Source organism: Cetorhinus maximus, chromosome 23 (genome assembly GCF_964194155.1).
Source record: "Cetorhinus maximus chromosome 23, sCetMax3.hap1.1, whole genome shotgun sequence".
In the NCBI taxonomy this organism is placed as follows: domain Eukaryota; kingdom Metazoa; phylum Chordata; class Chondrichthyes; order Lamniformes; family Cetorhinidae; genus Cetorhinus; species Cetorhinus maximus.
In genome coordinates this window covers 59,856,512-59,883,166 of record NC_135901.1, presented here as the reverse complement: position 1 = coordinate 59,883,166, position 26,655 = coordinate 59,856,512, and the positions used below count along the sequence as shown (strand labels likewise).

At 45.6% G+C, this 26,655-nt stretch overlaps 1 protein-coding gene across 1 annotated transcript; it reads right to left on the bottom strand.

Moving 5' to 3' along the window:
- Nucleotides 1-854: 854 nt before the first annotated feature.
- On the bottom strand, nt 855-25,834 carry LOC144697663 (uncharacterized). The gene is made up of 4 exons (XM_078569682.1): nt 25,789-25,834; nt 24,311-24,504; nt 23,913-24,052; nt 855-1,353 (listed from the first exon to the last, which is right to left on the bottom strand). Exons 1-4 carry the CDS (start codon nt 25,832-25,834, stop codon nt 855-857), a joined length of 879 nt encoding a protein of 292 aa, XP_078425808.1.
- Between the last annotated feature and the right edge of the window lie 821 nt (nt 25,835-26,655).

Below are 26,655 nucleotides of genomic sequence, written 5' to 3'. Positions count from 1 at the left end.
GCCACTCACCATCCTGATTTGGAAATATATCACTGTTCCTTCTCTGTCACTGGGTGTTATAACACAGCAGTTGGTAAAGACTGAGTTGTTTAAATCCGAGAGGGAAACTTGAGCAACTGTCATAACCTATATTTTTAATTGGTATGTTTGAGATGCAGCTCTGAATTCAGGAATAAGACCACTAAGCCTCAAAAGGTTTTTTTATATATAAAACTAAATTAATCATTTATTAATTTAACAAGTTAAACACATACACATGTCTCAAATTACTACCATAATGGCTTTTAAACAAATCCCCAAATTAATCACTCCAGGTAAATCTTCACCAAGGCAACAATAACCCATAGACTTTAAACGGATACCAGGCAAAGCACATTTGACCTTACAAATTAAATGTGAGGTTCCTTTCAATTTGGTTCCTTTGCAGACACAGTTGTAGGCTTACAGGCTGGTTAGATCTTAAATGCCTCTGCCCTACACACACAAATTCCTTTCTGTTTATACCTGGCTTCCCATTTCAATGTAAATTTTCCATTGCATCCTAGGTTTTTAATGTCACATCTTCGAACAATAACATTTTCATCCCACTAATTTTATTAGTTATTTAAACACATTGCTTGGCGTCTCCCAGCTAGGTGCAAGGTTTTATTCCCACTCTTGAATGCTGTATTGAACAAATGCAAATTTACACTTTACCTTTTAACTTCCGTATGTTTATCTAATTAACATCTCAAAAGTACTATACATCAAAACACCCAGACTAGCTGGCTTTAAACCCCAACTGTCAGAATGAACATGGTTCCGTCCTGGATGTGATTCACAGCAGCAATAACAGCAAAATCGGACTCCTGCAGTCAGTTGTGAACTCGCTGGTGTTTCAGCAGGTTGGATGACTGAGTGAATCCCTTCCCACACTCGGAGCAGGTGAATGGTCTTTCTCCAGTGTGAACTCGCTGGTGTTTCAGCAGGTTGGATGACTGAGTGAATCCTTTCCCACATTTGGAGCAGGTGAATGGTCTCTCTCCAGTGTGAACTCGCTGGTGGATCAGCAGGTTGAATGACTGAGTAAATCCTTTCCCACACTTGGAGCAGGTGAATGGTCTCTCTCCAGTGTGAACTCGCTGGTGTACTTTGAGGTTGTTCCAAGACCTGAATCTCTTTCCACAGGAAGTACAAGGGAATGGCCTCTCCTCAGTGTGAATTCGCTGGTGGTTCAGCAGGTCAGATGACCCAGTGAAGCCTTTCCCACATACAGGGCAGGTGAATGACTTCTCCCCAGTGTGAAGCCGCTGGTGAATTAGCAGGTAGGATGACTGAGTGAATCCCTTCCCACACTCAAAGCAGGTGAATGGCCTCTCCCCAGTGTGAACTCCCTGGTGTCTCAGCAGGCTGGATGACCAAGTGAATCCCTTCCCACACTTGGAGCAGGTGAACGGTCTCTCTCCAGTGTGAGTACGTCGGTGGATTTCCAGCGAAGATGGGTAATTGAATCCCTTCCCACAGTCCTCATATTTCCATGGTTTCTCCATGGTGTAGGTATCCCTGTGTCTCTCCAGGTTTGATAATCAGTTGAAGCCTCATCCACACAGAGAACACGGTGTGGTTTCTTCCCGCTGTGAATGGTGTGATGTTTTTTCAGGCTGTGTAACTGGTTAAAGCTCTTTCCACAGTCAGTTCACTGGAACACTCTCACTCGGGTGTGTGTGTGTCTCGGTGCTTTTCCAGTCACACTGATGTTTGAAATATTTTCCCACAGACATAACAGACAAACATTTCTCCCTTCACATTCAAATTCCGATGATACTCAGGTCCTGATGAATTGAGTGACTGTCAGATCTTGAAGTGATGTTTGGTTTGAGTTTCCCATCTGCAAATTATCCCCTTCTAATTCTCTGTAAAAGGAGTTTATAAAAGTCATCACTGTAAGAACAGAATAGAAATTCAGAACAGACAGTTCTAGTTCCTGTGGAACATTTTTTCCCCTCTTGTTCCCCCCAAAGCTGCAAATCCCCGTCCCACACAATCTCCCTCCTCCCTGCGCTGAAATCCAGAGTTTTGGACAATGCTGTATCTTTTTAACAAATTTGTACAACTGGAGATAACAACTTTTTTAATCATACACTTCAGTCATTACTTGTGACAAAACATTAATCTGAAACCCCCTGACCGACCATACAGAATAGCAGATGTTAACCTTGTGTCCAAAACTCACAGTGTGGAGATTTAATGAGCGATTGTGAAGATGGTTTCTCCAAACCTCCCTGGGTTTCCTTCCTTCCTTCTCTCCCTCTCTAACTGAGTTAAACCTGGGATCAGTCTCATGGCCCATTCTGGTTCCTGCTTTTCTTCCTGATGACTAATTAACCCCAATTAAATACTGAGAAGACTGAAGACACTGTTTTCAGTGCCTGCTCCAATCTCCATTTCCCAGATACCAACTCCATCCGTCTCCCTGGGAACAGTCTGAGATTAAACCTGTCTGTTCACAACCACGGTGTTAAAATTGATTTCGAGATGAGTTTCTGACCTCATATCTGTGCCATCACTAAGGTCGCCTGTTTCCACCTCTGTAACATCACCCAACCTCACCCTGTCTCAGTGAATCTGCTGCTGAAACCCTCATCGCTGCCGTTGTTACCTCCAAACTCGACTATTCCAACACACTCCTGGCTGGTCTCCCACGTTACCCTCTGCAAACTTAACACCATCCAAAAGTCTTCTGTCCATGTCTTCACTCACAGTGAGGCCCATTCCCCTAACATCCCTTTGCTTCCTGACCTGCCTTGGCTCCCAGTCAAGCAACAACTTGATTCTAAAATTCTCATCCTTGTTTTCAAATCCCTCCATGGCCTCGCCCCTCCCTATCTCTGTAATCCCCTCCAGCACCCACAACCCTCTGAGATATCTGCACTGCTCTAATTCTGGCCTTGTACATTCCCTATTTTAATCACTCCACCATTAGTGACCGTGCCTTCAGTTCCCTTGTCCCCAAGCTCTTAGATTCTCTCCCTACACCTCTCCATCTGTCTACCACACTTTCCCCCTTTAATGCACTTGAGTATTGTTAAAAACATTTAATCTTGTACTCATCAGGACAGACACAAGAACATCAAATTTCAAAGATTATCAGTCAGGCTCATAAAGTGTCTCACTTACATTTGCTAGAAGCTACATATATTCATACACAGGGACCTGTCCTCTGCAGGCAGAAGGAACAAGTCCAGGCATGGCACCTTTTGTTGAATTAAACAAAAGCACATGATGATAACTACCTGGAACATTCTCCATAGCAATGACCAATCAGAACTGACTGGCCATCCAATCAGCACCCTTTTCTCATGCAGTATAAACTGTTGTTCCCTATGAAATTTGGTTTATTTTTGGCCCTGCACTCTCACTATTTCCTTTTTGAATGACTCCCACCGCTCTGATGTAGATTTTCCTACAAGTAGCTGCTCCCAGTCCACTTTGGCCAAATCTCGTCTTATCATATTAAAATCAGCCTTCACCCAATTCAGAATCTTTATTTCTAGATCATCTTTGGCCTTTTCCATAACTACCTTCAATCTTACTCAATTATGGTTACTATCACCGAAATGCTCCCCCACAGACAGTCCTGCCACTTGCCCGGCTTCGGACTGCTGCCTCACTCGTAGGACTTCCTATGTGCTGGCTTAAAAAGCTCTCTTGGGTACATTTTAAGAACTCAGCCCCCTCTAAACCTTTCACACTTTGTCGATCCCAGTTAATATTGGGGAAGTTGAAATCCCCTTCTATTATCACCCTATCATTTTTACACTTCTCTGAGATTTGCCTACATATCTGCCCTTCTATCTCTCACTGTCTGTTTGGGGTTCTATAGTAGACTCCCAGCAATGTGATTTTCCCCTTTTTGTTTTTAGGTTCTTCCTATATGGCCTCATTTGAGGAACCTTCTAAGATATCATCCCTCCTTATTGCTGTAATTGACTCCTTGATCAATATTGTGACCCCACCTCCTCTTTTACACCCCCACCCCCATCTCACCCAAAGATTCCATACACTAGGGTATTGAGCTGTGAGTCCTGCCCCTCCCTCAACCATGTCTCCTTTATAGCAATGATATCATATCCCCATGTGTTCATCAACACCCTCAACTCATCGGCCTTACTCACAAGACTCATTGCATTAAAATAGTTGCCATCCAGCCTTGCCATGCTGCCTTGTGCCTTAACTTGACAATATATGCTCTGCCTTCCAGATGGACTTGATTTTTTCCTTCTTTCCTTGTCTGTGCATAACGCCTAGTATACCTCCACTCTGTAACCCATCCCACTGCTAAGTTAGTTTAACACCCCACCCACAGCATTAGCAACCCCCTCGCAAGGATGTTGGTCCTGTTCCAGCCCAGGTGCAACCTGTCAGACTTGTATTGGCCCAAACTTCCCCAGAAATGGGCCCATTGATCCAGGAATCTAAAGCCCTCCCTCCTGCACCAACCCTTGGATAGTGATGGAATTTTTGGAATCTCCTTTTTACAGCATTTTATTTTAATTCATTCATGGGATGCGAGCATCGCTGGCTGCGCCAGCATTTCTTGCCTATGCCTCATTGCCCTTGAGAAGGTGGTGGGGAGCTGCCTTCTTGAACCGCTGCACTCCATGTGGTGTAGGTACACCCACAGTGCTGTTGGGAAGGGAGTTCCAGGAATTTGACCCAGCGACATTGATGGAACGGAGATATATTTCCAAGTCAGGATGGTGAGTGACTTGGAGGGGAATTTACAAGTGATGGTGTTCCCATGTATCTGCTGCCCTTGTCCTTCTAGATGGTAGTGGTCGTGGGTTTGGAAGCTGCTGCCTAAGGAGACTTGGTGAGGATTTGCAGACGGGAAATTCAAACCAAACATCACACCAAGATTGGACAGATTCACTCGATTCAACAGGACCTGAATATCATTGTTCCACCTGCTTCACCCCTCATAAACAGTGTGAAGTCCATGATATTTCTACTTCTCCTTAGCTCTGGAGAAGAGTCATACGGACTCGAGACGTGAACTCTGTCTCTCTCTACACAGATGCTGTCAGACCTGCTGAGCTTTTGCAACATTTTGATCTTTTGCCCCCAATAAAGATGGCGGCGGCGCGTGCGCCCTGATGCACTTTTCCCCCAATAAAGATGGCGGCCGTTACCCCCGGTCTGTAACTGGAGAAAGCTGCGGCCTCGCTCGGTGCAAATGGGGAAACGCTTACCCCGAGGACCGGAAAGTTATTTTTCAGGGATTGCTGTTTACATAACATGTTTACGAAGCCTCCCTGCCCACCCGCCAGATCCATCGCTCCCTCCGCCCCGCCATTCAAACACTCACCGATTCCGGATCCGAAAAAGTAGCGTCTCTCAGTCACCATTACTCACACTGCGCATGCTTCACTCCCAGCCCGGTCCCTCCCTCATTCACTCCGATTGGTTGGAGGACCAGCCGCACCTGCTCGGTTCTCCAGTCCCGCCCCCTATTCCTATTGGTCCAGAGCGGCCGTCAATCAGCCGGGCATTGTGACGGTACCAAATAGTGAGTGCGGCCAAAGACTCAGCCTGACTTGGTGATTCTTGGCAGCATTTTCTGTTTGGGAATTAGAGCTAGAGATGGATGGTCAGTTCCCCTCTGTCCGGGAGGGATTCACACTCATTTCCCTAGTGCACTGATTATCACCTTTACTTTACATGAGAAAGTCCCCGGTTCAATCCCGGCTGGAAGCTTTGTGTTTACAATTGAATTTTATAAAATTCATTTGTGAGATGTTAGGGGGAAGTTCAAGGATTTTGACCCAGTGACAGTGAAGGAACAGCGATATTTCCAAGCCAGGATGGTGAGTGACTTGGAGGAGAACTTCCAGGTGGTGGTGTTCCCGTGTGTTTGCTGCCCTTGTCCTTCTAGATGGTAGTGGTCGTGGGTTTGGAAGGTGCTGCCTAAGGAACCTTGGTGAGTTTCTGCAGTGCATCTTGGAGATGGTAGATACTGCTGCGACTGTGCGTTGGTGGTGGGTAGAATAAATGTTTGTGGATGTGGTGCCAATCCAGTGCATTGCTTTGTCCTGGATGGTGTTGAGCTCTTGAGTGTTTTTGGAGCTGCACTCATCCTGGCAAGTAGAGGGTGTTCCATCGCACTCCTGACTTGTGCCTTGTAGATTGTGGACAGGCTTTGGGGAGTCAGGAGATGAGATATTCGCCGCAGGAATCCTCGCCTCTGACTGGCTCTTGTAGCCGGACTATGTATATGGCTGGTCCAATTCAGTTTCTGGTAAATGGTAACCCCAGGATGTTGATAATGGGAGATTAAATGGTAGTAATGCATTTGAATGTCAAGGGGAGTTGCTTAGCTTCTCTCTTGTTGGAGATAGTCATAGCCTGGCACTTATGTGGCATGAATGTTACTTACCACTTGCCAGACCAAGCCTGGGTATTGTCCATAAGACCATAAGATTTAGGAGCAGAAGCTGGCCATTTGGCCCATCGAGTCTGCTCTGCCATTCATCTGATAATCCTCAACTCCACTTACCTGCTTTGTCCCCATAACCTTGATTTCCTTACTGATTAAAAATCTGTCTATCTCAGCCTTGAATATACTTAATGACCCAGCCTCTACAGCCCTCTGTGGTAAAGAATTCCACAGATTCACTACCCTCTGAGAGAAGAAATTCTGCCTCATCTATTTTTTAAATGGGCACCCCCTAACTCTGAGATTATGCCCTCTAGTCCTGGACTCTCTCACAAAGAGAAACAACCTCTCAGCATCTACACTGTCAAGCCCTCGAAGAATCTTATATGTTTCAATAAGGTCGCCCCTCATTCTTCTAAACTCCAATGAGTACAGGCCCAACCTACTCAACCTCTCCTCAAAAGAAAATCCCTCCATACCTGGGATCAACAGAATGAATCTTCTCCGGGCTGCCTCCAGTGCCAGAATATCTTTCCTTAGATAAGGGGACCAAAATTGTTCACAGTATTCTCGGGGCGGTCTAACTGCTGCCTTGTATAGTTTTGGCAAGACTTCCCTTTTTTTATACTCCATTCCCTTTGAAATTAAGACCAACATTCTATTTCCCTTCCCTATTACCTGCTGAACGTTTATGTTAGCTTTTTGGGATTCATGCACAAGGACTCTCAAATCCTTCTGTGCTGCAGCCTTCTGCAGTCTTTCTCCACTTAAATAATATTCAGCTCCTCTATCCTTCCCGTCAAATAGCATACTCTCACATATTCCCTAATTATATTCCATCCGCCAAGTTTTTCCAGGTCTTGGGACATTTGGACATGGATTATTTCAGGACCTGAGGAGTCACGAATGGTGCTGAACATTGTGCAATCATCAGAGAACATCCCCACTTCTGACCTTATGATGGAAGGAAGGCCATTGATGAAGCAGCTAAAGATGGTTGGGCCGAGGACACTATCCTGAGGAACTCCTGCAACGATGTCCTGAGTTGAGATGATTGACCTCCAACAACCACAACCCAGGACTCAAACCAGTGGAGAGTTTCCCCCCTCATTTCCATTGACTCCCGTTTTGCTAGGGCTCTTTGATGCCACAATCGGTCACGTGCTGCCTTGATGTCAAGGGCAGTTACGCTGACCTTACGTCCGGAGTTCAACTGTTTTGTCCATGTTTGAATGAAGGCTGTAATGAGGTCAGGAGCTGAGTGATCCTGGCAAAACCCAAATTGAGCACCAGTGACCTGATTATTGCTAAGCAAGTTCAACTTGATTGCACTGTTGATGACCCCTTTCATTACATTGTTGATGATCGAGAGTAGAATGATAGAGCAGTAATTGGTCCGATTGGGTTTATCATGCCTTGTGTACAGGACACACCCAGGCCATTTTCCACATTGCTGGGGACATGCGAGTGTTATGGCTGTACTGGAACAGCTTGGCTATGGGTGCAGCGAGTTCTGGAGTCCAGGTTTTCAGTACTAATGGGGATATTTGTAGAGCCTCCTCCTCTAGTGAGTTGTTAAATTGTCCACCGCCATTCACGACTGAGTGTGGCAGGACTGCAGAGCTTAGATCTGATCCATTGGTTGTGGAATCGCTTAGATCCGTCTGTCACATATCATTTACACTGTTTGGTCTGCAAGTAGTCCTATGTTGCAGCTTCACCAGGTTGACATCTCATTTTTGTGTATGCCAGATGCTGCTCCTGGCATGCCCTCCTGCACTCTTAATTGAACCAGGGTTGATCCCCTGGCTTAATGGTACTGGTAGAGTTGGGGGGGTTTGCCAGGCCATAAGGTTACAGATTACAGTTGAGTGCAATTCTGCTGCTGCCGTTGGTCCACAGCGCCCCAAGGATGCCCAGCCTTGAGTTTCTAGATCTGTTCGAAACCTATGTTATTTAGCACGATGGTAATGCCGCACCATATGATGGAGGGCGTCCTCAATGTGAAGATGGGACTTCGTCTCCACAACGACTTCGTAGGAGGTGACTCCTACTGACGCTATCATGGAAAGGTGCGTCTGCAGCAGACGGAGTGATGAGGATGAGGTCAAGTATATTTTTCCCTCTTGAAAAGTCTCTCACGACTTGTCACAGACCCAGTCTAGCAGCTATTTCTTTTAGGAATCGACCAGCTCGGTCGGTAGTAGTGCTATTGATCTACTCCCTGTTATTGAGGAGGAATTAATCATGAGTTTAGTTTCATGTTGACTAAGCGGACGGAATGCTTTAGTTCGCTGACCTTTTTCATTGTGTCACCTGGAAAGTGTGTTTGGGGACCTGGAATGTGGGAAGGGAAGAGGTGAAGAGCGGGCCCTGCATCTGCTGTGCTTGTATGGAAATGATTCACAGCGATGTTCATAAGAAAACAAGAAATAGGAGCTGGGGTAGACCGTATGGCTCTTTGAGCCTGTTCCACCATTAAATGATCTTTCAGCTCAACTCCACTTTCCTGCCCCATTCCCATATCCATTGATTCCCTTAGTGTCCAAATATTCTAGTGCGATAATCTCTCAAATAGAGGATGATGAATAACAGTCATCTCGAGACCACAGTCCTCTCTCCCACTGCCATACCGATCCTTCCAACATACAGGAATTTGGGGCAATAGTGATGTTGATGCTCAGATTAGCCCTGTCTCCCTATGTTGAATTGGATCGAGAAGCACTGGGGAAGGTGCAAAACAGATTTACTGGAATGATGCCAGAATTGGAAAGTTATATCAATCAACAAAGATTCAACAGTTTGCAAAGATTTTGTTTGGAGAAGAGAGTGAGAGATGACCTGACCGAGAACTTTAGGATAGTGAAAGGGTTTGACAGGATGGACACGTGGAAGATGTTTCCACTAGTGAATGGATGGAAATAAATATAAGTTAGTCACTAATAAATCTAATGTGTAAATCATGATCAATTTTCATTCACCAGAGATAATGCAGAATGTGCCAGAAACACTCAGCACATCTAGGAGCATCTGCATTGAGAAGAATTACGTTTTCAGGACTGTTCACTGATGCTATATTCCTCCCTGTACCGGTACTACCAGATCTGCTAAAAATTTCAGCATTTTCCATTTTAATTTCAGATTCACAGCACCCGCTATTTGATAACTGTAGATTTTTGAGAATGTGGAACTCATTATCCGATGGGTTTGAGATCCCCGTGTGAGCTGGAAACTTATGGGTAAAATCACACCGTGAAATGATCGTTCACCAGCTGAGTGGTTACATTCTTACTGATGACAGAATTTAAATGTTCTGTGTATGGAATGAAAAATCACTTGTTCACATGGCCTCCTGAGATTCCAGTGAGTTCACATTTAACGAGGGATTTGTTCTGCTGTTAATTACACCTGGCACAGAACTATGGCGGAAGACCAGTGCACTTTATTAAGTCAATTGATATCAAAAAACATTGTTATATCTTGGTCCTGTGGCTTCAATCGTCACTGGATCACAAATAATAATTTCCTATTCAGAAATAAGGACTTTCAATGGCAGCGGGGCTACCCAGCATTCAAAGGGGAGCAGAATGTGTCCTATCCTCACAACAGGAGCTCCCTGCACATGCGTATTACGGTGTATGCTGGGGCATGCGCATTGCGGTATGTTTCATGAGCATGCGCAGTACTGGACTGAAGCAGCTCAGAACGGGTGAGAGAATGACGAGTGGAGCAAACTAACAGAGTTAGTGAGTGTGTGAGGCGGAATGGAGCCAGCGGAGTGGGCAGGGAGGCTTCATAAAGACACAGTTCAGGCCGCAGACCCCAAATAACAAGGTACCGGTTTTGTATTTGCAGAGAACAGACCGCAAATATCTGGATTTCTGCCTTCGCCAGGCCCGGGGTAACGGCCGCCATCTTTATAGGGGGCAATGTGCAGCAGGGCGCATGCGCGATAATCCTGGTCTAGGCAGCAGGAGGAGAGAATGTTGTGTATTTCTATCCTGGACTGACAGGGATCGATTTTGGAAACTCCTTTTACGGGGGGTTAGAAGGGGAGGATTTACAGACTGGAATGTCAAGACCAACATCACATTTAGATTTGTCAGAGTCATTCCATTCATCCGATTCATCAGGACCTGGATCATCCCATGCTCTGTATATACCGTTTCATAAACACGTCACTGTCAGTCCAGGATAGAAATTCAGGACCTGGATATTATCGGCCTCAGAGTGTAATCATTGAGTTCCAGGTCATTACCACTCTCTGTGTAAAATTTCTTCCTCATTCCTCCTACAGATCTTGTCCAAAATCTTTAATCTGTGTCCCGTAATCATTTTACAATCAGTTAATTGGAACAGCTTTTCGTTAACTATCGTTATCATTAGGGACCAAGAGGGCAACCTATGGGTGGAGCCAGAGGACAATCTATGGGTGGAGCCAGGGGATATTGCTAGAGTGTTGAACGAATACTTCACATCTGTCTTCACCCAAGAGAATGAGGATGAAGGTATGGAACTCAGGGAGAGAGACTGTGAGGTTCTTGAGCAAATTGATATATGGAGTGACAAGGTCTTGGAGGTGTTGGCAGGCTCAAAGGTGGACAAATCTCTAGGTCTGGATGATTTGTATCCCAGACTGCTGAGGGAGGCAAGGGAGGAGATCACAGAGGCTTTGACCCAAATTTTTAATTCCCCTCTGGCCAAGGGGGAGGTGCCAGAGGACTGGAGAACAGTTAATGTGGTTCCGCTATTTAAGAAGGGTTGTAGAGATAAGACAGGGAACTACAGTCCAGTGAGTCACACGTCAGTGGCAGGGAAAATATTGGAGAAAATTCTGGAGGAGAGAATCTATCTCCACTTGGAGAGGCAAGGTTTGATCAGGGAAAGTCAGCATAGCTTTGTCAGAGGGAGGTCATGCCTAACAAATTTGTTTGAATTTTTTGAGGAGGTGAAAAGGTGTGTAGATGGGGATAGTGAGGTTGATGTAGTTTATATGGATTTCAGCAAAGCCTTTGACAAGATCCCACATGGGAGACTTATAAAGAAGGCAAATGCACATGGGAGACAGGGTAATTTGTTAAGTTGGATTCAAAATTGGCTTAGGTGTAGAAGACAGAGGTGATGACAGAAGGCTGCTTTAGTGGCTGGAATCCAGTGGCGTACCACAGGAATGTGTGCTTGGTCCCGTATTATTCGTCATTTATATAAACGACATGTGGGGAGTAGGATAAGTAAGTTTGCGGATGACACAAAGATTGGCCGGGTGGTTAACAGTGAGGTTGAGTGTCTTGGGCTACAGGAAGATAAGTGGCAGATGGAATTTAACCCTGAAAAGTGTGAGGCAATACACTTTTGAAGGAGTAATTTGACAAGGAAGTATTCAATAAACGGCATGACAGCAGGAAGTTCTGAGGAACAAAGGGACCTTGGCGTATGTGTCCATAGATCTCTGAAGGCGGAGGGACATCTTAGTGGGGTGGTGAAAAAGGCATATGGGACACTTGTCTTCATCAATCGAGGCATAGAATACAAAAGTTGGGAGGTCATGTTGGAGTTATATAGAACCTTGGTGAGGCCACAGCTGGAGTACTGTGTGCATTTCTGGTCACCACATTATAGGAAGGATGTGATTGCACTGGAGGGAGTGCAGAGGAGATTCACCAGGATGTTGCCTGGGATGAAACATTTAAGTTATGAAGAGAGGTTGGATAGGCTTGGGTTGTTTTCGTTGGAGCAGAGAAGACTGAGGGGTGACCTGATTGAAGTGTACGAGATTATGAGGGGCATGGACAGGTGGATAGGGAGCAGCTGTTCCCCTTAGTTGAAGGGTCAGTCACGAGGGGACACAAGTTCAAGGTGAGGGGCAGCAGGTTTGGGGGGATGTGAGGAAAAACTTTTTTACCCAGAGGGTTGTGACGGTCTGGAATGCACTGCCTGAGAGGGTGGTGGAGGCAGGCTGCCTCACATCCTTTTGAAAAGTACCTGGATGAGCACTTGACACGTCATAACATTCAAGGCTATGGGCCAAGTGCTGGTAAATGGGATTAGGTAGTTAGGTCAGGTGTTTCTCACATGTTGGTGCAGCCTCGATGGGCCAAAGGGCCTCTTCTGCACTGTGTGATCTACCTTATCTAAACCTATCATAATCTTGTACACCTTTATTAAATTTCCCTCAATCTCCTTTGCTTGAAGGAGAACAAAACCTTCCAGCTCATATCCCACATCCCTCGACCCATTCTGGTAAATCTCCTCTGCACCCTCTCAAGGACCCTCACACCCTTCACAATGTGTGGTGATCACTGGTTTGCACAGACCCAGATGTTCTGTGTCCGTGTGTGTGACATCATCACACATCGACAATTACACGGTGACATCATCGCACATTGACAATTACACGGTGACATCATCGCACATCGACAATTACACGGTGACATCATCACACAGCAACAATTACACGGTGACATCATCCCACTCCCCGGGTATTTCCTCACTGGGAGATTTTTCTCTGACTCCAGTGCTTCTGATATGTTTCCAGCTGCAGGATCCAGCAGGAGAATTTAAAGTTGAACCTTAAAATTGTTTCACAGGTGAGTATTTTTGACTATTCATCTACAATTTAAAGATTTTGGTTTTATGCTCTGTTGTCTATGCTCTGTTGTCTGTGCAAAGTTCCATGGCTCTGAGGTTGGTGTGAATGCCTTCTCAGTTACATTGTTAAGGTTTGTCAATAAGATTGTTCAGGTAAACAGGTGATGGGTATTTGAACACAATGAAGTAGGGGATAGTTGGGACACTGGGTGTGGGTGAGCAGTGTTGACAGTGAACCAAGTCAACAAACTTTCTCAGCAAGAAAAGGCCCTGTGTCTTAGTTTTGACTTGACCAATTGGTGTGGATCCTGTTAACGGCTGGTGTGGCTTCTTTCCTGTGGATCTGAATCCCATGTATATTGTTACGATTCTTGGCCAGACACACATGCGATCGGGTGAGGAATCAATAGCATTTTGTTTAAAGTAGATGAAGGTTGAGATTTAAGACACCTACTTTTGGAAAAAGACCACAAGTTTGCATGGGTTTTGAACAACAATAAAACAAAATTTACTGTACAAGTTCAGAAAGATAAAACAATTTACAATATGTTTCTGATACTCGAACATTCAAGGTAAGTATGAGGTACATGTGAATTAACAGATGAACTGTGGTGAGACACACCACACTACAGAGTAAATGACAGATGCAACCAAAAGAGATTCCATGAATTTCTCTACAATCCACCCAGACATTAGTCCCACTGTGAGTCAACCAATCTCACTGAAACTTAGTCTTTCTCAAGAGGGTTTCCAATCTCCAGCTTCGAAGATCTCACCTGGAATTCTCTCTAAAAGTCATTCCCACTCATATGGCCTTAACAATGGCCCACCTCGCAGAGTTTCAGTCTCACTTTCCAAGATTCCTTCTTCCTGGATTCCCAAGTACAATCAAACACTAGCTTGCACTAGCTGAGATTTATGGCCATGCCAAGCAGAACACCATTGCTCCAAAGGGGTACCTTTGCTTCAACAGCCCTCTTTAGTTAAAGTCTGCTCCCTGCAGCCTTTTCTCTAAATTTTTAACTCAACTTAACTGGGACCTCTACCTGTTCCTGTGGCACCTATTGCCTGGCAACTCCCGGAAATAACTGCCTCAAGAAGAGCTGTTCACTGACTCTAGAACTGATCTGGTGTCCTATCAAAACACTCCCAGAGGATCCCACCCTTGTTACTAGACAGGAACCAATGTAACAAGCATTGGAACATCCTGTACCTTAAATGTTACAATCTCCACAGGTTGCTAATTTAGCAGGGACCCAGGATGAATTGAATTTATAACACAATCCATTGCTCTGTTTCAGCTCTGTCTTCTCTGCTATTGTCCAATTCCTCTGCCTCTAATACTGGGTGTATTTTAGGTACGTTTAGTATTTAATTATTACTTTTGCTGACTGTGTCTCAATGAGGTTACCTCCGCTGCCCATCCCCTGACCATGTGCTGCTGTCTTCCCAGCTTTATCTTCCCACAGTACCTTTCGTAGTCAGGAATTGTTTTTCCTGCGCAATAGTCCATTTCTCTTCCACCTCTGAGCTCATGTTGACCATCAAATTCTGCAACATTTTTAGTCCCTTTAATTCATTCTGCACACCCTGAAATGTTTACTCTGTTTTCCTCTCCACAGATAGGAGCATATTTTGCCAGTCCACAGTTGCCTGTGGGGAAGATGATGTTTGACCTTCTTGAACCGCTGCAGTCCGTGTGGTGAAGGTGATCCCACAATGCTGTTAGGTAAGGAGTCACAGGTTATTCACCCAGTGATGATGAAGGAAGAGTGATATATGTCCAAATCAACAACAACAATTTGTTTCATCACACTTTTAACGTGATATAATGCTCCAAGACGTTTCACAGAAATGTCACAAAGTAACATTTGACACTGAGCCTCATGAAGAGATATTAGGGCAGGTGACCTAAAGCTTGGTCAAAGAGGTCACTCTTAAAGGGAATCTTCTTAATTCTTCCAAGGGATGTGGGCTTCACTGGCTGGGCCAACATTTACTGACCATCTCTAATTGCCCTTGAGAAGGTGGTGGTGAGCTGCCTTCTTAAACCACTGGAGTTCACGTAGTGTAAGTACGCCCACAGTGCTGTTAGGGAAGGAATCCCAGCATTTTGACCCAATGACAGTGAAGGAACAGCGATATATTTCCAAGTCAGGATGGCAAGTGGCTTGGAGGGGAGCTTCCAGGTGATGGTGTTCCCATGTGTCTGCTGCCCTTGTCCTTCTAGATGGTAGTGGTCGTAGGTTTGTAAGACACTCTCTAAGGACCTAGAGTTCCTACATTGCATCTTGTAGATGGTACACACTGCTGTTATAGTGCATTGGTGGTGGAGGGACTGAATGTTTGTGGATGTGGTGCCAATCAAGTGGGCTGCTTTGTCCTGGACAGTGTCAAGCTTCATGAGTGTTGTTGGAGCTGTACTCATCCAGGCAATTGGAGAGTATTCCATCACACTCCTGACTTGTAGATGGTGGAAAGGTTTTGGGGAGTCAGGGGGTGAGTTACTCACCACAGGATTCCTAGCCTCTGACCTGGTCTTGTAGCCACAGTATTTATATGGCTGGTCCAGTTGAGTTTCAGGTCAATGGTAACCCCCAGGATGTTGATAGTGGGGGATTCAGCGATGGTAATGCCATTGAATATCAAGGGACGATAGTTAGATTATCTCTTGTTGGAGATGGTCATAGCCTGGCACTTGTGTGGGGTGAATGTTACTTGCCACTTGTCAGCCCAAGCCTGGATGTCACCCAGATCTTGCTGCATTTGAAGATGGAGTTATTCAGGATCTGAGGAGTCATGAATGGTGCTGAACATTGTGCAATGATCAGAAAATGCCCCCACTCCTGACCTTATAATGGAAGGAAGGTCATTGATAAAGCAGCTGAAGATGGTTGGGCTGAGGACACTACCCTGAGAAACTCCTGCAGTGATATCCTGGAACTGAGATGACTGACCTCCAACAACCACAACCATCTTCCTTTGTGCTAGGTATGACTCCAACCAGCGGAGAATTTTCCCCCCGATTCCTACCAACTCCAGTTTTGCTGGGGCCCCCTGATGCCACACTCGGTCTTATGCAGCATTGATGTCAAGGCCAGTAACTCTCACCTCACCTCGGGAGTTCAACTCTTTTGTGCATGCTTGAACCAAGGCTGCAATGAGATCAGGAGCTGAGTGGCCCTGGCGGAACCCAAACTGGGCGTCAGTGAATAGGTTATTGCTAAGCAAGTGCCGCTTGATAGCACTGTTAATGACCCCTTCCATTACTTTACTGATAATGAAGAATAGGCTGATGCGGCGGTAATTGGCAGGGTTAGATTTGTGCTGCTTTTTGTGTACAGGACATACCTGTGCAATTTTCCACTTGCCAGGTAGATGCCAGTGTTGTAGCTGTACTGGAACAGCTTGGCCAGGGGTGCTGAAGGTTCCGGAGCACAAGTTTTCAGTACTATTGGCCGAATATTGTCAGGGCCCATAGGCTTTGCAGTGTCTAGTGTCTTCAGCCGTTTCTTGATATCACGTGGAGTGAATGGAATTAGCTGAGGACTGGCATCTGTGATTCCGGGGACTTCCAGAGGTAGAGAGGTTTAGGGAGGAAATTCGAGAGCTTGGGGCCTTGGAAACTGACAAATGGCTGCCAGTGGTGGAGTGATTAAAATCAGGAATGCTCAGGAGGCTGGAATCAGAGCAGTACAGATATCTCGGAGGGTTGTGATACTGATGGAGGTTTATGAGTTCGGGAGCGGCCATGGAAAAATGTGAAAGTAAGGATAAGAAATTGAACATTTTGGTGTTTCTTAACCTGGAAACTTTGTAGGTCAGTGAGCACAGGGGTGATGGGTGAACAAGATTTGGTGAGAGTTTGCACATGGCAGCAGAGTTTTGGATGACCTCAAGATTACAGGGAGGTTGAATGTGGGAGGCCAACCGGGAGTGCGTTAGGATAGTTAAGTCTAGAGGTAACAAAGGAATGGATGAGAGTTTCAGCAGCAGATGAGCTGAGACTGGGCTGGAGTCGGGCGATGTTACTGAGGTGGAAATAGGTGGTCTTGGTGATGATGTGGATATGTGGTTGGAAGCTCATCTTGGGGTGAAATATTTCACCATGGTTGTGAACAGTCTGGTTCAGCCTCAGACAGTTGCCAGGAAGTGAGATGAAGTCGGTGATCAGGGAGTGGAGTTTGTAGCGGGGACTGAAGACAATGGCTTCAATCTTCCCAATGTTTAAATAAAGGGAATTTCTGCTTATCCAGTACTGGATGTCAGTCAAGTCAGGATGGTGTGTGACTTGAAGGGGAACTTGGAGGTGATGATGTTCACACACACCTGCAACCCTGGTCCTTCTGGGTGGTGGAGGTTGAGGGTTTGGGAGGTTCTGTCTAAGTTCTGGTTGAGTTGTAGAAATATAAATCCCCTCTGCTTCACCAATTCCGAAGAAGTGTAATACAGTCTCGAAACTTTAACTCTGTTTCTCTCTCCACAGATGCTGCCAGATCTGCAGAGATTTTCCAGCACTTTGTTTTTATCCCTCTCCTTCACCCCCTGCCTTTCTCTCTCTCTCTCTCATTTCGCTCTCACCCACTCCCATCTTTCTCTCTCTCTCCTCCAATCGAGGCCAGATTCTTGTGTAGGTCCAGACCGGGTGGCAGGTTCCCTTCCCTGAAGGACATTAGTGAACCAGTTGGGTTTTTATGACAATCCAGCAGTTTTCATGGTCACTTTTTCCTCGTGCCGGCCCCACAAATTCCCAGATTCATTCAGCTCAATTTCACAACCTGCCTTTGTGTTTTTGTGGGTTCTCTCTCACTCCCTTTTTTCTGTTTTAAATCAATTTCACAGGGTATTAGAAGGGGAGGATTTGCAGTCGGGAAACTCAAACTAAACATCACATCAGGATCTGACAGAATTTCCCAGTCTATCGTAAGCTGAAGATCATCGGATTTCAAACATGGAAGGAAAAAGCACCGTTCACACTGGGGAGAAGGCGTGGAAATGTGGGGATTGTAGGAAGGAATTTAACTACCCGTCTCAGCTGGAAACTCATCGGCGCACTCACACTGGAGAGAGACCATTCACCTGTGCCATGTGTGGGAAGGGATTCACTCATGCATCCAGCCTGCTAACACACCAGCGAGTTCACACAGGGGAGAGACCATTCACCTGCTCCCAGTGTGGGAAGAGATTCACTCAGGCATCCAACCTGCTGATGCACCAGCGAGTTCACACTGGGGAGAGACCATTCATCTGCTCTGCATGCGGGAAGGGATTCACTCAGGCATCCAACCTTCTGATGCACCAGTGAGTTCACACTGGGGATAGACTGTCCACCTGTTCCGTGTGTGGAAAGGGATTCACTCGATCATCCAACCTGCTGAGACACCAGCGAGTTCACACTGGGGAGAGACCGTTCACCTGCTCCGAGTGTGGGAAGGGATTCACTACCTCATCCCATGTGCTGAGACACCAGCGCGTTCATGAGTCATGACAGTTATTGGATTTTGCTGTTAATCACATCCAAGACTGAACCATGTTCATTGAGATCTGTTTCTGCTGATGTTTGTACACTCCAGATAAAATTCAAATAAAACAGCTTTGTGTTAAACACAAGGTGCTGAGTCTATTAATCCAGCGCTTCCCAAACCTTTCCCCGTGAGACCCCATTTTAATGACTCAGACTTGGTGTGACCCTAGAGTGAAAATCTGCGGATTACAGGAGATGTTGAGCGGGAAAGAGGCTTCAGGCAAAGTTTGGACAATTGTTATTCTGCAGAAAGTACTTCAAGCAGCTAAATATTTGCAATTGCTCAATGAAAAATTAGCAGATTATAAAGTCTACATTGTAAATTGGACTCATGTATAGTTAACTCAATAATTCTCTTAACTCTCTATAATTCTTCACTAAATAAAATCTTGAAGTTCCAATTCTGCGTGTGCAGGATATTTCATATAAATGACTTTCAATTACACACAGATACAGCTTTTATCATAATCACTACAATAGGGTTTTAGTTATATACAACAGAAGCTATTAGCGTGATATACAGGCAGAAAGGTGCTTTCTCCTCTACAAGTATTTAATGGCTCATAAAACCTTTAGTAATCCTAAAAATATACTTTTCGAAATGGTGAATGGACATCCCTCAAAACCAGACTGATCCTCCTTTCGTCTGCTGAAATGACAGAAGAGGTAGAAAGCTTTTTTGCATCTATCTTAATCCCCAGGATATGTGTTTGTCTTAGTTCGGTAACGACGAATGAATTGGGGGAGTTGATGAACAGAAAACAAACACCTACCTTTTCACTGGCGTTTTATGCAGCAATCAAGCCTCAGATAGCAGCCATTAGAGCTCGTCCACCAATAGGAAAAGGTGAGGATTTAAGGGGCCGCCGTAGTTGACAGGGGACAGTCCAAACTCCCTGGCAGCCATGGATGCCTCAGAGCTTGCGAGCCCAAAATCTCATCACTGGGGATCACGAGCCACAATTTGGGAAGCCCTGTTTTAATATCTTGAAGACAAGTTAGTTTATTTTGAAATGCTCCCATTTCCCCTGTATCCACCATCCTCTTCTCCAACAACAAGTGTGAGGAGCTCATTGAGCTTCTTTGTCACTAAGATTGAGACAATCCGATCAGCTGCCTCTGCTGCTTCCCTCCCTTCCACTAACCCACTGGGACAAACTGTCTCCAAAGTTCCCCTTGTTCAAGCCTGAACTCACATCTTCCTTTAGTTTCTCTCCCATCTCCCCACATGGCCTTTCAGTGCTCATCTTGTCCATGAGACCCACCTCCTGCTATTGACCCTATTCCCAATAAACTGCTGATCCCCCAACTTCCCCATGTTTACTGATCTTGTTAACAGTTCTCTCTCTTCAGCTATTGCCCCCCTCTCCTTCTAATCATTATTCCCTTCCTCAATAAACAAATCCTTGACCCCACCATCCTTGACTACTACACCATTTCCAGCCTCTACTTCCTTTCCAAAGTCCTTGAAAATGTTGTCATGTCTCAAATCCTTTCCCATCTTTCCCAGAACTCCCTGTCCGAATCCCTCCAATCAGGTTTCTACCCTGCCACTGTACAGATCAAAGCACCAATGACATCCTATGTGACTGTGACAAAGGTAAACTATCCCTTCTCATCCTTCTCGATGTGTCTGCAGCCTTTGACAAGGTTGACCACACCATTCTGCTCCAATATCTCTCCACTGTTGTCCAGCTGGGTGGGGCTGCTCTCTCCTGGTTCCATTCTTCTCTATCTAACCATCGTCAGTGAATCACTTGTAATGACTTCCCTTTCCACTCCCACAGTTACCTCTGGTGTCCCCAAAGGATCCAGCCTTGGCCTCTTATTTCTCATCAACACGCTCCCCACAACGACATCATCTGAAAACACAGTGTCAGTTATCACATGTACACTGACAGTGCCCAGCTCTGCCTCACCACCACCTCTCTCCACTTTTGTTAAATTATCAGACTGCTTGTCTAATATCCAGTGGTGGATGTGCAAAAATGTCTTCCAATTGAATATTGGGAAGACTGAAACCATTATTTTCATTCCCGAGCTACCAACTCCATTTCTCTCCCTGGCAACTGTCTGAATGTAAACCAGACCTTTTGCACACGTGATGTCAGGTTTGACCCCGAGATGTGATTCTGACTCGGGTGTGTGTCCCAGTGATTTTCCAGTCATACTGATGATTTTTTTTTTCCCCCACAGACAGAACAGACAAACATTTCTCCTTCGATAATCAGAGGCTGATGATGTATGAATTCAGTGATTCTATAAGATCTTATCAAGATTTTTGCTTTGAGTTTTTCATTTGAAAATCCTCTCCCCTGTAAACAGAGTTGACAAAAGCCATCGCTGTCAGTACAGGATAGAAATTCAGAACAGACAATGCTAGTTCCAAGGGACATTCTTTCTCCTTTCATTCCCCCAAATCTATAAATCCCTGTCCCACACACTCCTCCCCCTCTCTGCTCATTGTTACACATTCAGTGCCTGGTCTCCTACTAATTCTTTTCTCCTCTCCAGATTCCCTCTCTTCCTGTCCTTAAAGTGGTGGCTCAGGCTGTGGGTCAATCCCACTCCTTCACTCTAATTCTACCAAATAATTCAGCTCACAACAGATGTTCTTTAATGGCTTTGTGGTAATTTTGAATGTTTGGAAAGAATCACCTTTTCCCAACTATGAGACGTGCTGTGCCTGAGTTACATTAAATAGACTCATTCACTCAGTAAGTGATCAGATCTCACTGAACTATGACACAAGCTGTGTCTATCTGAGTTACATTGATACAGACTCAGTCACTTAGTAAGTGATCAGATCTCACTGAACTATAACACAAGCTGTGTCTATCCGAGTTATATTTACACAGGCTCATTTACTCAGTAAGTGAACAGATCTCACTGAACTACAAAAACAACTACAATAACTTAAATTTATATCGCGCTTCTAACATAATAAATTGTCCCAAGGAGTTTCACAGGGGCATAAGGATATATTAAGTCAGATAACCAAAAGTTTGGTCAAAGAGGTCGTTTATAAGGACTGTCTGTAAGGAGGGAAGTGAATGAGAAAGGTGGAGAGGTTTAGGGAGGAAATTCAACAGCTTAGGGTCCAGACAGCTGAAGGCCCGGCCACCAATGGTGGAGTGATTAAAATCGGGGATGAAGGACATCCGGTAATGGCGCTCCATGTATGTGGGCCCCATAGCCCAGGCTCAAGGCCCAAATCTGAACTTTGGGACATAGTTTGACCATCCCGGGTTTCAGAGAAAAACACAGCAGGTCAAACATCATTGGAAAGTGAGAAATGAATGGTCACTGTTTCAGGTGGGACTCCTTCAGAATGAACACTTCCCATCACCAGCACCAACCTCCCTCCCCCATCCCCCTCCCTGTGAACTGAACATTCCTTCACCCACTCATCCACCCATTGCCCATCCACCCAATGGCTCCCAGCCTGGATTGACATTCAGCATGAACCCAGTGAGAGGGTGAGCTGGCCCACGGGATGTCAGAATGGACAAGAGCTGGAAGTGGTTCCAATCAATGCATTTTATGTTTCATTGTTATAAACAGGAAACTTAATATTTTGTCAAACCCCCATGTGCACACCCTTGATGAATTACAATTTCTCACCCAGTCCTTTCCTCTGGTTTCAACAAGGTTCATCCTGTGTGGGTTCAGCTGAGGTAGAGACAGGCTGCTCAGGAGATGGGGGCAGAGTGTCGGGAGATGGGGCAGAGTGTCGGGAGATGGGGGCAGGGTGTCGGGAGACGGGGAGAGAGTGTCAGGAGATGGGGGCAGCGTGTCGGGAGACCGGGGCAGAGTGTCGGGAGATGGGGGCAGAGTGTCGGGAGATGGGGGCAGAGTGTCGGGAGATGGGGGCAGAGTGTCGGGAGATGGGGGCAGCGTGTCGGGAGATGGGGACAGAGTGTCGGGAGATGGGGACAGAGTGTCAGGAGATGGGGCAGAGTGTCGGGAGATGGGGGCAGAGTGTCAGGAGATGGGGCAGAGTGTCGGGAGATGGGACATATACTGTACATGTTTCTCATCCTCATAATTTACAACACTATTCCTGATGTTCATCAGCTGCCTCACTTTCTTTCCCATTAATTCCATTTGCTGATCTATCAGTAATGGACTTGCTGCCATCTTGAACAAAACTGTTTTCACCACTAAGGCTCCGCTGGTATTGTATAGTCTTCATGACATCATCGCACTGGGACTGGATGACATCATTGCACTGGGACTGGATGACATCATAAGTGTCCATTGTTTCTTAATGACCCACATCAATAACAAGAGGAAATATTAATAAACCTGAGCACATTATCTAGGCTGACACTCCAGGGTGACACTGAGGGACTGCTGCACTGTCAGAGACAGCATCCTTCACATGGAACTTGTGGAGGCTCTGGTCACAATCTTCCAATCCTCCTTATATAGTAGTGGTGACAAAGGACTGAGAGATTGTAAATGTTACACCCCTGTTCAAAAACACAGCAATTCCAGGACAATCAGCTTCACATTAATGGTGGGGAAAGGCTGGAGACAATAATCCAGGACAAAATCAATTGGCATTTGGAAAATTATTGGTTATTTCCAGAATTTTCTGTTTTTAACACTGATACTTCCCTGGATCCCAAGGCTCTCTGGGCGGTTTGGGGAGCTGGAATGTATCCATGAGAGTAACCAAAGGTCTGAGAACTGAAAGAATCTCGAGTTAGAGAGGAGACCAGATCCAAAATTGGAGCAGTTGGGAACAGGACATCAATCAGTCTCCTCTTATCCTGGAGAAATCAAGGACTCGACATTCTGAGATTTTGAAACAAAACTGATTTATTTAACAGACATCAAGATATTAAACTTCAGCCCAGTTACAGGGATTATTAACATCAATAGAAACAAACCACAACTGTCAGAATGAACAGGGTTCAGTTCTGGATGTGATTAACAGGAGCAATAACAGCAGAATCCAACCCCTGCTGTCACTTGTGAACTCACTGCTGTCTGAGCAGGTGGGATGACCAAGTGAATCCCTTCCTACATTCGGAGAAGGTGAACAGCATCTCCCCATTGTGAACTCGCTGGTGTGTCAACAGGTTGGACAAATGAGTGAACCCCTTTCCACACTCGGAGCAGGTGAATGGCCTGTCTCCAATATGTACTTGTGTACACTGAGGTGGAATGAAGGCTGAATCTCTTTACACAGGAAGGACAGTGGAACGGCCTCTCCTTGTGTGAATTCGCTGGTGTTTCAGCAGGGTGGGTAACTGAGTGAATCCCTTCCCACACTGGGAGCAGGTGAACGGTCTCTCCCCAGTGTGAACTCGCTGGTGTCTCAGCAGGTTGGATAACAGAGTGAATTTCTTCCCACACTCAGAGCGGGTGAATGGCCTCTCTCCAGTGTGAACTCGCTGGTGTCTCAGCAGGTTGGATGACTTAGTGAATAAATTCCCACACTCGGAGCAGGTGAAAGGCCTCTCTCCAGTGTGAATTCGCTGGTGTACTTTGAGGTACAATGAAGTCCTGAATCTCTTTCCACAGGAAGTACAACTGAATGGCCTCTCCTCAGTGTGAATTCGCTGGTGCTTCAGCAGGTTAGAGGACCCAGTGAATCCTTTCCCACATACCGTGCAGTTGAATGGTCTCTCTCCAGTGTGAACTCGCTGGTGTGTCAGCAGGCTTGATGACCAAGTGAATCCCTTCCCACACTCGGAGCAGGTGAATGGTCTTTCCCCTGTGTGAATTCGCTGGTGTGTGCGCAGGTTTGATGACTGAGTGAATTCCTTCCCACACTGGGAGCAGTTGAACGGTCTCTCCCCAGTGTGAACTCGCTGGTGTATGTTGAGGTTTGATGAAGTCCTGAATCTCTTTCCACAGGAAGTACAACTGAATGGCCTCTGCTCAGTGTGAATTCGCTGGTGCTTCACTAGGTGAGATGACTGAGTGAATCCCTTCCCACACTCGGAGCAGGTGAATGGTCTTTCTCCAGTGTGAACTCGCTGGTGTGTCAGCAGGTGGGATAACCGAGTAAATCTCTTCCCACACTCAGAGCAGGTGAACGGCCGCTCCCCAGTGTGACTGCGTCGATGGATTTCCAGTTTGGATGGACAATTGAATCCTTTCCCACAGTCCTTACATTTCCACGGTTTCTCCATGGTCCAGGTGTCCCTGTGTCTCTCCAAGTTTGATGATCAGTTGAAGCCTCGTCCACACAGAGAACATGTGTACAGTTTCTCCCCACTGTGAATGGTGTGATGTTATTTCAGGCTGTGTAACTGGTTAAAGCTCTTTCCAGTCAGTGCAGTGGGACACTCTCACTCGGGTGTGTGTGTCTCGGTGCTCTTCCAGTCACACTGATGTTTGAAATCTTTCCCTACAGACAGAACAGACAAACGTTTCTCCGTCCACATTCAAAGGTGATGATATTCAGGTCCTGATGAATCGAGTGACTGTGTCAGATCTTGATGTGATGTTTGGTTTGAGTTTCCTGCCTGAAAATCCTCCCCTTCTAATTATCTGTAAAAGGAGTTTACAAGAGCCATCACTGTAAGAACAGGATAGAAATTCAGAGCAGACAATTCTATGGAACATTTTTTCCTCTCGTTCCCCCAAAGCTGCAAATCCCCGTCCCACACACTCTCCCTCCTCCCTGTGCTGAAATCCAAACAGAGTTTTGGACAACTCTTTCTGTATCTTTTTAACAAATTTCTATAATTGGAGTTGACAATATGTCTGATCATTCACTTCAGTGATTACTCGTGACAAAACATTAATCTGAAACCCCCTGACCGACCATACAGAATAGCAGATGTTAACCTTGTGTCCAAAACTTACTGTGTGGAGATTTAATGAGCGATTATGAAGGTGGTTTCTCCCAATGTCCCAGAGTTTCCTTCCTTCCTTCTCTCCCTCTCTAACTAAATTAAACCTGGGATCAGTCTGATGGCCCATTCTGGTTCCTGCTTCTCTTCCTGATGACTAATTAACTCCAATTAAATACTGAGAAGACTGAAGACACTGTGTTCAGTCCCTGCTCCAATCTCCGTTTCCCAGATACCAACTCCATCCCTCTCCCTGGGAACAGTGTGAGATTAAACCAGTCTGTTCACAACCTCGGTGTTACATTTGATCTCGAAATGAGCTGCTGACCTCATGTCTGTGCCATCACTAAGATCGCCTGTTTCCACCTCCGTAATATCACCCGACCTCACCCCTGTCTCAGGAGTGTCTCATCTGCTGCTGAAACCCTTATCACGGCCATTTTTACCTCCAGACTGGACCATTCCAACACACACCTGGCTGGACTCCCACATTCTACCCTTTGTAACCTTGAAGACATCCATATTTCTGCTGTCTGTGTCTTCACTCACAGCTAGGCCCATTCCCTGACCTTCCTTGGCTCCCGTTCAAGCAGCAACTTGATATTAAAATTCTCATCCTTGTTTTCAAATCCCCCAATGGCCTCCTCTCTGTGGCTCCTGCAGACCCACAACCCTCTATGATATCTGCACTGCTCTAATTCTAGCATTCCCTGTTTTAATTGCTCCACCATTAGTGTCCATGCCTTCAGTTCCCTCGACCCCAAGTTCTGAGATTCTCTCCCTCTGTCTCCCGCACTTTCCCCCTTTAAGACAATTGAGTATTAATTAAAAAAGACATTCTGTCAAAAAATTTTATCTTGTACTCATCAGGATAGAGGGAAGAATACCAAATTTCAAAAATTATCAGTCAGGCTTGTAATGTGTCTCACTTACACTTGCTAGAAGCTACGTATGTTCATCCACAGGGACCTGTCCTCTGCAGGCAGAAGGAACAAGTCCAGACACGGGGTCTTTTGTGGAATTAAACAAAAGCAGAGGGGATGACAGCTCCTGGCTGTATTGTCCATGGCAACAACCAATCAGAGCCGACGGGCCAACCAATCAGCACCCTTTTCTCGTGCAGTATAAATTGTGGTTCCCTTTGAAATTTGGGATTCTTGCGTCTGTCCTGTTGAGTGCAACAGGAAAAGCTTTGACAGCTTGTCTCTTTTTTCGTTAATAATCAAATTCTGTACAAACAAGCGACTATTTAAGTATTTTGGTCACCTCCTTCTGTGTCTGAATGTTATACTTTATTTTATGATTTCCTGTGA